At 37.5% G+C, this 14,938-nt stretch overlaps 1 protein-coding gene across 20 annotated transcripts in view; it reads left to right on the top strand.

Annotated features, from left to right (window-relative positions):
• Positions 1 to 14,938, top strand: part of nbeaa (neurobeachin a) — a 140,187-nt gene that overhangs the window by 70,346 nt on the left and 54,903 nt on the right. For all 20 annotated transcript variants that reach the window (XM_065260241.1, XM_065260332.1, XM_065260323.1 and 17 more), the window contains exons 7-12: positions 1,089 to 1,208; positions 1,640 to 1,786; positions 9,447 to 9,644; positions 10,775 to 10,908; positions 12,326 to 12,434; positions 12,642 to 12,794. In XM_065260241.1, the coding sequence (XP_065116313.1) occupies positions 1,089 to 1,208; positions 1,640 to 1,786; positions 9,447 to 9,644; positions 10,775 to 10,908; positions 12,326 to 12,434; positions 12,642 to 12,794 (861 nt within the window). The remainder of the gene's footprint in view (positions 1 to 1,088; positions 1,209 to 1,639; positions 1,787 to 9,446; positions 9,645 to 10,774; positions 10,909 to 12,325; positions 12,435 to 12,641; positions 12,795 to 14,938) is intronic.

Below are 14,938 nucleotides of genomic sequence, written 5' to 3'. Positions count from 1 at the left end.
TTAAGCGTCCAACTCCACGCGGTAGTTGGGATTTTGACGCCTCAAACACGTATGGTGTGAACCCACAGTTAGTTCTTTGGTTGTCTTCAGAATATATTTTAAGATCGTTTTGATGAAAACTGGGAGGCTTGTGAGTGTCCCGTAAACTGCTATTCAATCCTAGAAAAGAATGAGACATCATCAAAAAAGTCCATGTGCCATCAGTGGTTCAATAAGAATATTATGAAATGACAAGAACACGTTTGTGCCCCTCCCAATAAAAACTAATGACTTTAGAACCAAATTGTTTCATAAAATCGTTAGTTTTGTTTTCTTTGCACACAAAAGTGTTTTCAATGCTTCATAATATTCTTGTCTTCCATTATTTTCTGGTCTTGAATAGTGTCCGTTGTTAAATAGCATAGTGTATGGGACATTCCCAAGCCTTGTGGTTTTTATCAAAACGATTGAAAAATGTATTCCGAAGACAATCAAAGGACTTATGCTGCGTTTACACAAGCCGCGGTAGAGGCGTAAAGCGCGAGTTTCAATGTTAAGTCAATGTGAAGACGCGTTGACGTGCGTCTGGAGTCTCGCGGCGCAGATGAGGCGTTTTGGCACGGCGCGGAAGATGCGATTCCGTCTCATTTGCGTGTATAGTTCGCGCAAATGGCGCGAATTGAGCGGTATGTGCGAATAGTGCTTTTTGTGCATTTTGAGTATGACGCAATTTGCGGCTGACGCCCGAGTTGAAAAATTTGAACTTTGGCGGAATTTCGCGCTGTGTTAAACAATCAGGAGCCTGCTTGCTGCTGTGGCGGCAGCCCCGCCTGGAGTCACTCATTCAACCTGAAGGAATTATTGATATTGTCTGTAAGCAGTCATCAGGAGCTATATGAAACAAGTTCGGCAAACTATACACGGTAGACACGATTTTGACGCCTGAAACGTGGTTGGTGTAAATGTAGCATTATGGGTTTGGAATGATAGGGGTTAAGATAACATTTCATTCTGGGGTGAACTATCCCTTTAAGAATTCAACATGCTTTTTTGGTACTGTACCTTTAAGATGTCTTTACCTAAATGACCTTTGATCTGTTTGCTTACAGTGGTACATGATCAGCATAGTCCACATCTACAACCGCTGGAGGAATAGTGAGATACGTTGCTATGTCAACGGACAGCTGGTTTCCTACGGCGACATGGCGTGGCACGTCAACACCAATGATGTAAGTGCATCTGCTTTCCCCTTACACCCCAATCCTTTACGCTTTTGCTGTGTTTACACCCTTGGGAGACCAGAATAGTGAACTTTAGTCATCTTGGTTATTTCTTTGAATATTGCGCTACTGCGGTCCAAACGATTTTAAATTCAATACACTCTTGTCTCTGTGGATCAAAAGGAAAGTGGTGCAGTATATCAGACAAAGTACACTGTGTGTGTGTATTTTTGTACAGTATTCCCTTTAAGCAAACCTTTTTATGTACATTGTGTATAGACTATCTACAAAACAGATAAACAAGTTACTGGTCCAGAGGGCCTTTAAAAAAAAAGAAAAAAAAAACTCCTAAAAAGTTAAACCGATGGATGGAAACAAGCTTCAGCTTTTGTATTTTTCTTCACGTTCGGTATTTATATCACTCTCTCTTCTTCTTGCAGAGCTATGATAAATGTTTCCTGGGGTCATCCGAGACCGCTGATGCTAATCGGGTGTTTTGCGGGCAGCTTGGAGCCGTATACGTGTTCAGCGAGGCACTAAACCCTGCACAGATCTTCGCTATTCATCAGCTGGGACCTGGATATAAGGTAAAAGCCCTAAGAGCACCTCTGAAGGAACCTGTGGAGTCAGTTGAATCGCAAAAATTGTCCATTCGCATTTGGCTCAGTGCTGTAATTAATTCTATATTGAGAGCATTGATATGGATTCATTTAGGCACTGATGGCCATTGTAACTGTGTTTCTGTTTTAAAACTTAGTAAAAGGCTTTGCTATGTACTTCAAGTACTTTTTAAAGTAGCATACCGTACTAGCCAAATCGTACTTTATTGTACAAGTCGTGCATATTATTTTTTATTAAAAAAGCTCTCAAAATTTCATAAATTACAGCGTGCAGTTTGTCATTTAATGGTTTTATGGAAAACACAGAAAAAAATACAGAAATGTAGCCTTACTTGTCCAATACAAAAGTATCTGATTACATGTTGCCGTTTGGGTAGTTAAGTGATCTGTGGTCCTTTAGAGTCTCTCTGACTGCCATCGACCCTGCTAAGGTTATTCCCTTTGCTACACCAGCCCTATATTTTCCTGGTAGATGTTAATAACAACTGATGTACCCTCTTTATTTCTCTTGGCTTTTTCTCTTTCATTAACCGGACTCACACCTCTCACCCGTGGGTCTCCAGGGTCCACATGCATGTAAGGGCTGATTGCTGCTTCTACTTGATGAGGTAGAAGTGTTTATGGTTACCCGGTACTTGACATAGATGAACCCTTTAATAAAACGTTCAGCAGCATTGACAGGAAATGGAGGACTGCGTCTTGCCGTTCTGGTCGGCCAATTAATAGAAAATAGCGTTGGGGGGGATCAGGACTGTCAACTTGAATCGTTATAACTTTACAAAAAAAGTCTCCCGCAGAATGTTCCTCTCCGGCCGAGCGTAAGGCTGCCTATGCCTAATTTATTCTGAGCTTGCAGGAAATGTGCTGATAGAGCTTGTTTACCCGGGTCAGATGATCTGACGATTATAAACAGCTTTTGTGTACTTCAGTCAGATGATGATGTCGTACGTTACAGCTAAATGTGGACATATTTTTAAGAACTTGATCTCTTTGTATTCATGACTGCATTTGTTTCTCTTTCCGTCAAACAGAGGACAGACTGTTTGGATTCATGGACTATTAAAGCAATTAGAAACAAGGCCATTTGTTACTGTCGTAAAGGGGCGAGGGGGAGGTTGCAATGTCAACTAGTCATGTGTCAAGTTTTTCAAAATTATAATGCCATCATTCTAGAAAGCACAAGTAATCAAAATGTCTCCAGTGTCTTACTATATATATATGCTAAAGCAAAACAAAACATTTGTGTAAGAAATAATATTTGGAGCTTACTTAGTGAACAGTACACCACATATTTACTGTCAAGTGGAGCCGCAAGATATACCGAAAATCAGCGGGATATTGCAAAGGTTCATATTGCAATACATATGGTAACGCAATGGTATGCAATAACTGAATGACTTTTTCAGGTTAGGTTTACATTTTAGGTTGATACTGAAAACAGAGAGACTGGTGAGAGAGAGAGAGTTATGCTTTCTTTGGAAAAAAAGTAAAACGTGTATATTGGTTATATTATTTGTAGTTTTTAAAGGTGCAGTGTGTAAATTGTAGTTGCATCTAGCAGTGAATAGCAACCAACAAGTCCACAGCTCACCCCTCCCTTTCGCAATGCATAGAGAAGCTACGGTAGCCGCCACAGGACAAACACGTCATCGTGTTTGTCAACGAAGTGATGAAGCGCGCTCTTGATTTGTCTGTTACTCTTACTGGGCTACTGTAGAAACATGGAGCGCAAAATGGTGACTTTCATGTAAGGAAACCAGCAGTATATGTAGATGAACTATTTCCCCACCATTGACGAGTTAACTCGTCAATTAAGAGAAAACGCTTCCCTGCCAATAACGAGAATTTCCGGCTTATCGCAATACCGCTATTATCCACCAGGCGCACTTTCGCAACTTATACAACCCGGAAGTAACGCCTCATGTGAAAGAGAAAGAACTCCCCGTATGTTATAAAGATCGCTCTGCATCTGATCTTTATCAAAAGTCCTTCACAAAAATTTTATTATCTCAGCTTTTTGCTTAAAATTTGTTTGTTTTTTTGAAGAAACCTACCCATATTTGAGAGGTGATAAAAAGAGAACTAATGAAGGTAGGATGAAATCTTTTTTTTTTTAAAGCAGAGGGTCTGTTCTTTCATTTGATTTATAGTATGTTTATATATTTAGAGAAGAACATTTTCTGAAAGGCATTAAACTTTTGTGAAAATCATGAAAAATGCTGGTGCTGGCTGGCAACTTTTCTTTTTAAAACACTGGCGGGGAAAGAGTTAAAACCGCTAATCTTAAAGTAATAAAAACAATACAGTTCATTTGGTATGGTCTTTATACACCACTGATAATATAGTTGTATGTAATATAGTATAATGTATATTATATTGCATTTCTGTCAAGAGATATTCCTACAATTTACGCACTGCACCTTTAAATATTCTAATATAATTTGTTCAAACTTATAGCATTATCAATATTGTATACCGCATCAGCTAGCAATTATTGAATATCGCATTTCCCCAATACTGTGCAGCCGTAGTGTGTAGATTAACTTGGAGATCACAGACAGGAGGTCTTTTCATTAAATATGTCAGTGTAAGTTAACCGCGTCTGAGCCGCATTGTGTTGGAGTTATCGTCTGTAGTGCGTATTGAGATTTTTTTTTAATTATTAATCCTCATCCCACACGACTAACAGTTCACCAGCACCTGATTGAAGCTCACTGCTGCTATATAAGAAAAATCAGGAGAGTAGAGTGTGTGGATTATTTATGGGACTCTTCTGCGTGTGTGTGTGTGTGTGTGTGTGTGTGTGCGTGCGTGTGCGTGCGTGCGTGCATGTGTATTTTTGTACAGTATTCCCTTTAAGCAAAATTTTTATGTACAATGTGTCTGTGTGCATTATAATGCTGTATGTGTTTATGATATTTTATCATGCACACCCTGAAGATCTCTTTGGAAAGTGATCATGCTATATGCAGTGTTTTATGTTATTGATATGAAAGTTGAAGTTGAATAGTGAAAAAATACTCAACTAGTTGGTAAAAACTCTTGTACTGTATGTGGCACAGTTTTACATTATGCTGCGATTACGGTTTCAGATTCCTTAAAATAGGCATGCATGCTCTGCACCAAACACTGTACATACTGCATTTTTCAACAAAAAAATCCTATTCTGCACAGGATACATACTGCATTAAAAACTGCATAGTTTGCACCATATACTGTACATACTGCATCTTTCACCTCCGTACCAATGGACCTTGGTGAAATGGGGTGGACCTCAATGCCTACTGTTAAATTACATAATTTTACAATATAGTAGTGGTTGAACGGATTACATCACGTTTTTTTAATTATAATTAAATTAAAGGAGATAAGGAAAATGAAATAAGAATAAATCAAGAAATTATAAGCGTATATGAAAATAAAAAAGTTACAAATAAAGTATAACAGTAGTATTTGGGAACAAAAATAGAATCCAGTGAATAATAACACGGTCTTCTTCATTCTATAAATAAAATATAATTCATCTTTTTAAAGCTACAAAAGTGATCTTCTTTTTGTCTTCTGTTGTTTGATTAAGATAATGACACAAACATAAGAAGATTTCTTGAGGGTACTGCCACTTTAAGACCGAATAAGCACGGATCCATATACTGACATAAACATATGATTTCTTTTAACTGTTTGCATTCACTTTAAGACGTAACTGACTGTTTTTATAAAAAATACTTGCCAAGACTTGGTAATTGGTATTTCGGGATATTTTTGCGGGTATGTGTCTTGGCATGCGCATAGAGATTTAGTGTGTGCATGCTTTTTGAAACGTGCGTCTCCGTGCTGTGCGTGCGCTTATGACTGCGTGTTCATTTGAGTATGTGTGTGCATCTGTGCCCACTTTACCATCTTCTTTTGCTGAAATTGTCTAAAATGGCTTGCATGCAAATGATAAACTTTCTATATTAATAGTTATTTATTTCTGAATGATGTCTATTTGAGCGTTTTTTATTAAAGAGATCTGTCAGTCTGAGTGGGCCAGTGCCACCCTGGCCCTTACAGTATGTAGCCTTGCCACTGCTCTGCACAGTATACATACTGCATTTCCTAAAAAACTATATACTGTATATACTGCATTCTTACAAAAATGTATACTCTGCACAGTATACTTACTGCATTTCTTAATAAATTGCATACTTTGCACCATATGCTGTACATAGCCTCACCACTGCTATGCATAATACACATACTGCATTTCTTAAAAAACTGCATACTGTATATCCTGCATTCTTTCAAAAAATACTCAGCAGTATACACAGTATATTTACTACATTTCTTACTGTACTGTATATACTGCATTCTTCCAAAAAAATATGCTTTGCACCATATACTGTACATACTGCTTTTTCCACACAAAAAAATGTGTGTACTTTGCACAGTATGCATGCTGTTTTTTCTAACAAATTAGATACTTTGCACTATATTCTGAACATACTCCCTTTGTTAAAGTTGTATACTCTGCATAGTACCAATACTGCTTTCTGTTAGTAAGCAGCATGCTAATATGCTTTTCCTAACGTAGTCGGTCACAATGTTTAGATTTGTACTTATTACTCTTTGTTTAAACATGCTGATGTAATGCCAGCTTATTTAGAAAGTTTTAATGAAGCAGCTTTCTAAGCTAATATTACATGCACATAATTTACAAGCATATTCAAGGCCAAAGTGTGTGAGGGTATGTGCGTGCATACGCTAGCCTAGGGGTCACTTTGTGTCCTTAGTTGTCTGAATGCCTGGATGTGAGTGTGTACGTGTGTGTTACTGTCGCAGCTAGCAAGTCCAGATGTCTGGACAGCATGCGACAGCAACAAGCTGCCTTCTGGCTGTTAGTTGCCGTGATAATTAGCATGTGAGGTATGGGGCGCTTGGCATTGTGGCAAAAAGAGCCGCATGGACTAATGACTTTGTGTGCATTTATAGGTTATATAGATCATTGGAGTGTATGGAAGCATTCTGTGCTCTGGTTTCAGTGTTGTTAGTCTCTGTCGCAGCGTCTTGTACATCTGTCCTCTCATGGGATGGTGCAAAAGCGAGAGAGGGTAGGAATGAAGAAAGTGTACGAGGTTTACAACATCGGGCGTCTGGATTGGTGGGTGTGTCGGAGCGATGACCCATTTTCAAGGCAGCTGGTTGAGTTTGTCGTCTGCTCCTTTGCCCGCTGTGACGGGAATGATGAATGACGCGGGAGCGAGAGGACGAGATTACAGCCACAAGTTTATGCGGTACTCATGCCGTGTGCACAAGACCGTATTAAAGATGAACATTTGTGTTTTATGGTGGTTGACTTTCTATCACTCTTGTTTTGCGTATAAACGTGTGCTTGAACTGCTAATTTGATAAGCAGTTAGAGGATAAATCAGATGAAAGCACAAAAGGTCATGGGCTCGATCTTGGGTAACACACATACTGAACTCAAAACCTCCTCACAAAGGAAGAAATGGGTCAAGTGAACCCGAAACCAGTGTAAAGCCTTCCTTACATTCATTGTTTAATATATTTCATTATTTTATGTATAAGTATATGTTCTTTTCAAAGTTTTATTTTAAGTGTTAGGTTTAAGGTTCGAGTTCATAGTAAATATAAAAACTTTATTTGTTAACAATAAAAGACTAATGTGTGTAGTTATTTACAGTAGGATAACTCATTAAACATTTGTTTGTGAGTATGTTGGCCTGGGGTGCGGGGTAGGGTGCCTGAGTTTTGATGCTGTGTTTCAATGCTTGTGTGCCAGCCAGTGCGTTGCTAAGTGGACACGTTGGCAGCAGTCCTGTGGAAACTTCAGCGAATCAGTGCCAGCGCAGGGGCTTATTTGCATCGTACTGTTTTTGAAAAATTGCTCTGCGTGTGTTTGAAAGTGTGTCCCTTTATGTCTCAATACTTACTTTCTGTTCACAAGTGCTGTCTCTAGACTACTGATGCAATTACATGTTATCCATTTTTCTCACATCATGTGATTTACAGCATCATTGCGTGCATACATATAAGAATGACATGCCTAATGTAGGAGTTTGAATGACTTTCACAAATATACTATGCCATTTAGGTTATGTATTAAGAAACAATATACAGTAGGATTTAGATTTCTTTGTATGTTTAAATTGCAACTATTACTTGTTCCTTTAGCTCATTTGGTAGAGCATTGCGTTTGGAGCAACCAAAGTTATGTGGGTTCGATGCTGATAAAAATCATTGCATGCACTGTGAGTCGCTTTAGATACCACCTGCTAAATGCATAAAGGTCAATATAAAATGTGACTATAAATACAACTGCTGTAGGTTTAAACTTGTGGACAACAAAATGTGTGACTTGCACACTAAAGGAGTGGTCACACTACACTTTTTGTTCCATTGACTTCCATTCATATGCATGCGTATGCAAGCTTGTGCAAAGATGTTTTGCATTTCATTGCGTTCTGAAGTTCAAGTCTGGTGAACTTTGACCTGCAAATGTTGAGATATGTACCAGTACAAAACTGGTACATCACGCTGTGACCTTTTTTCTACTGAAAAATGGACAAAGCGTAAGAAGTTATTGACGAACTGCTCACAGTATATTCACAGTAACGTCCGAAAAATATTTGCATGCTCAAAAGTCTAAAGTGACCTCCCCTTAACTCTTTCCCCGCCATTGATGAGTTTTCTCATCAATTAAAAGAAAACATTTGCATAAAAAAGTGTTTCTGATGAGTTTTTATGGTTATCTGTAATACTGCGATTATCCACTAGATGGCTTACCCAGTTTATAAAAAACTGAAGCAAAAAATGATTTACTAATTTTAAACTCTGTGTATGTTTTGATAATCATTCTGAATCTGATCTCTAACAAAATTCCTTCACAAAAATGCAATTATTTCAGTTTTTTGCTAAAAAAATATTTTTTTAAGAAAAATACCCATATTTAAGAGTTTATAAGCAGAGAAAAAAATATAGATAGGATTAAACTTTTTTCCCGTTTTGTTTGTTTGTTTGTTTGTTGATTGTTTGTTTGAAAGCAGAGGAAGAAATTTTATTTTAGAAGAAATTTTCCTGGAAGGCATTTTGTGAAACTTGTGAAAATCACAAATAATGCTGGCGGGCAACTTTTCAAAAAATGGCTGGTTGGGAATAAGTTAAATTTGTGTTAAATGCATTAAATATATTTTAATATGAATTTTCCCCTGTAATAAAAAGTATCATCATGCTGATCGTGTATACTTTTAGTTAAATATCTCATGTCTTCCTCGGCTGGCCAAATAAGTAGTGGCAGAAAAGTGTTTTTGTGAATACATACACATTTACACACACACACACACACACACACACACACACACACACACACACACACACACTCATTTTCAGAGCCATTAGTGAAATGGCCATTTCTGCAGCCAGAGCTTCATTACAATAATGTGCGCCTGTGTGTATGGCTTTTCTGTACTATGGTAATTAAAGGTTTTTTAATACTATCAGTCCTCTGGGATTCGGCCAGTCCCTGGTGCTCTCCTCAAGCCTGTTGCCAAGAGAAAATAAGTGAGAAACAACATACGGGAGAGCGTTACTTATTTACTGTCTGTCTTTACGTTTCTTTCCATCACAGAGCACATTCAAGTTCAAGTCGGAAAGCGACATTCACCTGGCCGAGCACCATAAGCAGGTGCTGTATGATGGGAAACTAGCCAGCAGCATCTCCTTCACGTATAACGCTAAAGCCACGGATGCGCAGTTGTGCCTGGAGTCATCACCCAGGGAAAACTCCTCCATATTTGTGCATTCGCCACATGCCCTGATGCTGCAGGTTTGTGATGTTGCTGGCTCATGCACATTGCATCTGATGTATTAAGTTTTAAGTTTGTGTTTTTGTAATACATTATACCACAGTATGTATGTACGAAATATAGGTGACTATAATAGTATCAGCCATAGTTAGTGTTGGTCTGCTAAAATATGACAAGGGACAGTAAGTAGTGCAATATATTAAAGGATTAGTCAATTTTCTTTAAAAAAAAATCCAGATAATACTCACCGCCATGTCATCCAAACCGTTGATGTCATTCTTTGTTCAGTCGAGAAGAAATTATGTTTTTTGAGGAAAACATTCCACTTAACAGTTTTAATACAGTTTAAAATTGCAGTTTCAAAGGACTTTAAACAATCTCAAACAAGGCATAAGGGTCTTATCTAGAGAAACTATTGTACTTTTTGGGAAGAAAAATAAAAAATATGCACTTTTAAAACACAACTTCTAGTCTTCCCCCGGTCCTGTGACGGGCCAGCGCGACCTCCCATAAAACGTCATTCGTGACCTCTTGACGTCGAAACTCTGCCCCAGTGTTTACAAGTGTGGAGAAAGTTTCGATGTTGTTGTATGTGGAATGATACTAATTAATGTCTTTGTGTCAGTTTATTGTTTAAAATGGTCCGCAAATGTGCATTTCATATATGTAACACGTGACCTTTCCACGTCATTACGAAATTACATGAAGTTGCGCTGGCTCGTCACACGAGAAGTTGTGGTTGAAAGTGCATATTTTTTATTTTTCTTGCCAAAAATGACAATCGTTTCGCTAGATAAGACCCTTAAGCCTTTAAAGTCATTTCAAACTGAGTTAAAAACTGTTAGTGTTGGGGTCCATTAAAGTCCATTAAAATGAGAAAAATCCTGGAATGTTTTCCTCAAAAAACATAATTTCTTCTCGACTAAACAAAGAAAGACATCAACAGTTTGGATGACATGGTGGTGTGTAAATTATCTGTATTTTTTTAAGAAAATTGACTAATCCTTTAAAAGTGGTTAAAATAATGAGAAATATTACATTGTATATACTATATATCTAACTCATTGTTAGTGTTTTATATATATGGGAGTCTAATAAATAAGCCTGAATGTATTATATTTATAAATAATGTATTCCCATGTGCACGCAGGATGTGAAGGCCATAGTCACTCACTCCATCCATAGTGCCATCCACTCCATCGGAGGAATCCAGGTTCTCTTCCCTCTCTTTTCTCAGCTGGACTACAGGCAACCCAATGACAGTCCTGTGGAGACGACCGTCTGGTAAATATGAACCATACAGACGCTCTGATGCAGATCACTGCAGATCCACCGATCTAAATTTAGAAATTTGCCCCTTAGGGTTTCTTCAAAAATTACGTTTTAAAACTCACCATATGGCACTTATTTCTCAAAGTCGTGATAATCTACACTGGCATTTTAGTTTTTCCTTTAAAACACTTTTGTTGCATTCTATGTTTCTTTTCCGAGACGTAATTTACATCTAGTTTTATATGATAATTTTTAGCATCCTCTCTGCAAACATAAAATTACACCAGCTGTTTTTGCTTTTGTAACACTACAGCAGTCTTTCTTCTAGCTTTGCTATATATAAATATCCCTAATCAGTCCCTCCAGTTTTCCGCAATTCCGCAATTACGGAACACAGCGCAAAATCAACAAAATGCCACCTTATTTTGCAATCCTGCATAATTTGTGTGCAATGAAAAGATCATGGGTTTGATCCCCAGGGAACATACATCCTGATGAAAAATGTATACCTTGAATGCACTTTAGGTCATTTTGTAGAAATGTTATTTCAATTAAGCTTATTTCATGGGAGCGATGTGTGTCATAAATTAGGGAGATTTTGAAGAGATGCTTGTGAGAGCGAGAAAAGAGAGAAAAAAGACTTTCAATCAATCCTTCAGAGAGATGGTGGGATGCTGTAGCCGTACCCTTTTTTCTCGGGTCACTGTGCGGTTCTGCTTTGTGAGCTTGCAGGCATAGCGAGTAGATTAGAGATCAGCAGTGAGCTGGCAGGCATAATCAGTGGAGTAGAGGTCTGTGGTGCATCGATCAATGGTAATGTTCCCCACTGGGGTTACTGTCAGCCGGGAGATGGGTGAGGTCACTGGCCCATCCGTCGGCTTAAGGCAACTTAAATGTCACTTTTTTACAGAAACTAAGACACGTTTATGCTCACTGGCAGTAATGATATTGCTGTTTTGTTGAGGATGCAACATTGTTTGCGTTTATGCAGTGTTTTCATTGTGGAATAAAACATCTTGAATCTAAAGTGTTCCTAAAAAGTGTAATGAAAGTTGGAGATTTGGCTTTATGGTTTGTGGATGTATTACAGACACCTTGAGCCTTGATTCTCATGTATGGGAAACAGCTTTCCATCTTTATGGTTTGTGGATGTATTACAGACACCTTGAGCCTTGATTCTCATGTATGGGAAACAGCTTTCCATCTTTATGGTTTGTGGATGTATTACAGACACCTTGAGCCTTGATTCTCATGTATGGGAAACAGCTTTCCATCTTTATGGTTTGTGGATGTATTACAGACACCTTGAGCCTTGATTCTCATGTATGGGAAACAGCTTTCCATCTGATGTGCATTACTATTTTGATATGCAGTATGAGTTCATCTGTACGTTTCGATGCAATTGTTTGTTTTGTCTTTTTGTTTGCAGTGCCACTCTTCTTGCGTTCCTGGTGGAGTTGTTGAAGAGTTCAGTAGCCATGCAGGAACAGATGTTGGGGGGCAAAGGATTCCTGGTCATTGGGTATCTGCTGGAGAAGGTGAATTTTTAAAACTAGTTTGCTTTTTTTGGTAGGTAGAATTCCCAAAATTGGGAAAGTTTGATTCAAACTTATGCTGCCACTTCTGAGATTTTCTAATGTTCATATGTTGATTGTCTGTATACAATTATTTGCATAATAATCTGTTTATATCCTCTGATGTGCTTTTGTCTCAATCTTTAACTGATTTTTTTTGTCTCGTTTCAGTCGTCTCGAGTGCACATCACCAGAGCAGTTCTGGAGCAGTTTCTGTCCTTTGCCAAATATCTTGATGGATTGACACACGGAGCTCCTTTACTTAAACAGCTCTGTGATCATGTTCTGTTTAACGCAGCCATCTGGATACACACACCAGCTAAGGTGAGCTTGTACCACATGCTAAAAAAATAAAAATACAGAGTCACATTCTTTATCACTATTTGTGTAAAAGGTTTAAAGGTGCAATGTGGGACTTTTAGAAGGATCTCTTGACAGAAATGCAATATAATATACATAACTAAATTATCAGTGGTGTATAAAGACTTTACTTAATGAACTGTATTGTTTTTATTACCTTAGAATGAGCCGTTTTTATCTACATGCACTGTGGGTCTTCTTACATGGAAGTCACTGTCATGTTTCAACAGTAGCCCTAAATGGACAAACTGTTCTACAGAGTGCGTTCCGAGCGACCCTATGTTGTCTCAGATGACGACATGTTTGTCCTGTGGCAGCTACCATATGCGTTTCGAAATTGAGGGGTTGGTTGCAATTTGCAATCTCACCAATAGATGCCACTAAAAACTAACACTGGTCCTTTAAATGTCCAGTTTGTTCCTTTATTAGACATTTAAGAAATATGAGGAGTATAAAACTTCACATTTATTATTTACAAAATATTATTATTTTGTGACATATCGGTTAATATAATATAAGTACACTCGTAATTTGTTCTACAACAGTGTTTCCCAAACTGGGATTTGCGAATCCCTGGTGGTTCGCTAGGGAATTGCAGAGGGTTCGTGAGTTAATGACAATTAATTATAATAAATCATGAGATAAATATGAGGTAAATCATGAGGTAAAGAAATAATTTTTAAACAAAAAATTGAATAAAACTCTTGCATACTCAAAAGAAATAAATAATTATTTAATCTGTATGTCATGTGACCATTACAAAACTCTACAGAAAACTAAGAACTCATGCAAAATAGACAGATGTTTTATGTACTAATAAAAGAAAATTACCAGATGAAGGTCCAGTAATAATAACAATAATGATATAAAATACTATTAATAAAAACTTTAAAACAGATAAAAATAGATGTTTTCAAAGATAAACATGCAAATGTGCTATTAAATTATTGAAATATGCCCCCACCCCAGGGGGTACTTCAAGTGAATTATTTAGGTCAAGGGGGTTCAGCTAACAAAAAATGTAAAAACCTCTGTTCTACAATATTTTTTATATTAAAGGGGACAATTCACAAGCCTTTTTAATATGTCAAATAAAACTTTGGTGCCCCAGAGCAAATATGTGAAGTTTTTTCAGAATCCCATATAGATCATTTATTATAGCATGTTAAAATTGCCACTTTTTAGGTGTGAGCAAAAATGTGCTGTTTTGGGTGCGTCCTTTTAAATGCAAATGAGCTGATCTCTGCAATTAATGGCAGTGATGTGGTTGGATAGTGCAAATTAAGTGGCAGTATTATCCCCTTTTGACACCACAAGAGAAGCCAAATTTCAATGACCTATTTTTTCACATGCTTGAAGAGAATGGTTTACCAAAACTAAGTTACTGGGTTGATCTTTTTCACATTTTCTAGGTTGATAGAAGCACTGGGGACCCAATTATAGCACTTAAACATGGAAAAAGTCCGATTTTCATGATATGTCCCTTTAATATATAATTATAATGCCATCTTTTTGGACAAGAAGCATGGTACAGTACTGCTGCATTCTTCTGTATTTTTTTTTAAAGTGCTGTGCCAAAGCAATGGTACACACTGTACATATGGTCATATAAACATTCAGTACCATGATAGCAGACAACATTTTGCATGTAAAAATTGTGTTATGTTAGTAAAAAGTAATTAAGATATTTTTATCTTTGAAGTTTATGGGCTGTGATGTGTGTGTGTGAAAGTTCTGTAGCCAAAGGGTCTCGATGTGCTAATTTAGAAAAAAGTGCCATTCCTCTACAAAAGCACAAAGTCTCAATGATTGGATAATGACCTGAGAAACATGGCCACGGGGGAAAATGTACGTCCGCTTGTGTTTTTCTCAGCCGCCTGTGCGGAGAATTGAGTTGCCCAAAGCGAATAAAGCCCTTTATGATAAAGAACAAAAAAACATCTAGGGTAAATACAAACGGATATATGAAAGATTTCTTTTGTAAAGATAGAAAAGTGTGTTTCTGTCTAGGGCACTTTCAGCCTTTTTTATCTGGATCTAAAGAAAGAAGTTTCTTCAGTTTGCTGTATTAAAAAAAAAAGCATTCAGGACCCTAACTATTCATGTCT

The sequence above is a fragment of the Paramisgurnus dabryanus genome, chromosome 10 (assembly GCF_030506205.2).
Source record: "Paramisgurnus dabryanus chromosome 10, PD_genome_1.1, whole genome shotgun sequence".
Classification (NCBI taxonomy): Eukaryota; Metazoa; Chordata; class Actinopteri; order Cypriniformes; family Cobitidae; genus Paramisgurnus; species Paramisgurnus dabryanus.
The sequence above is the reverse complement of the archived record's forward strand: the minus strand, read 5'-3'. Positions and strand labels throughout refer to the sequence as shown.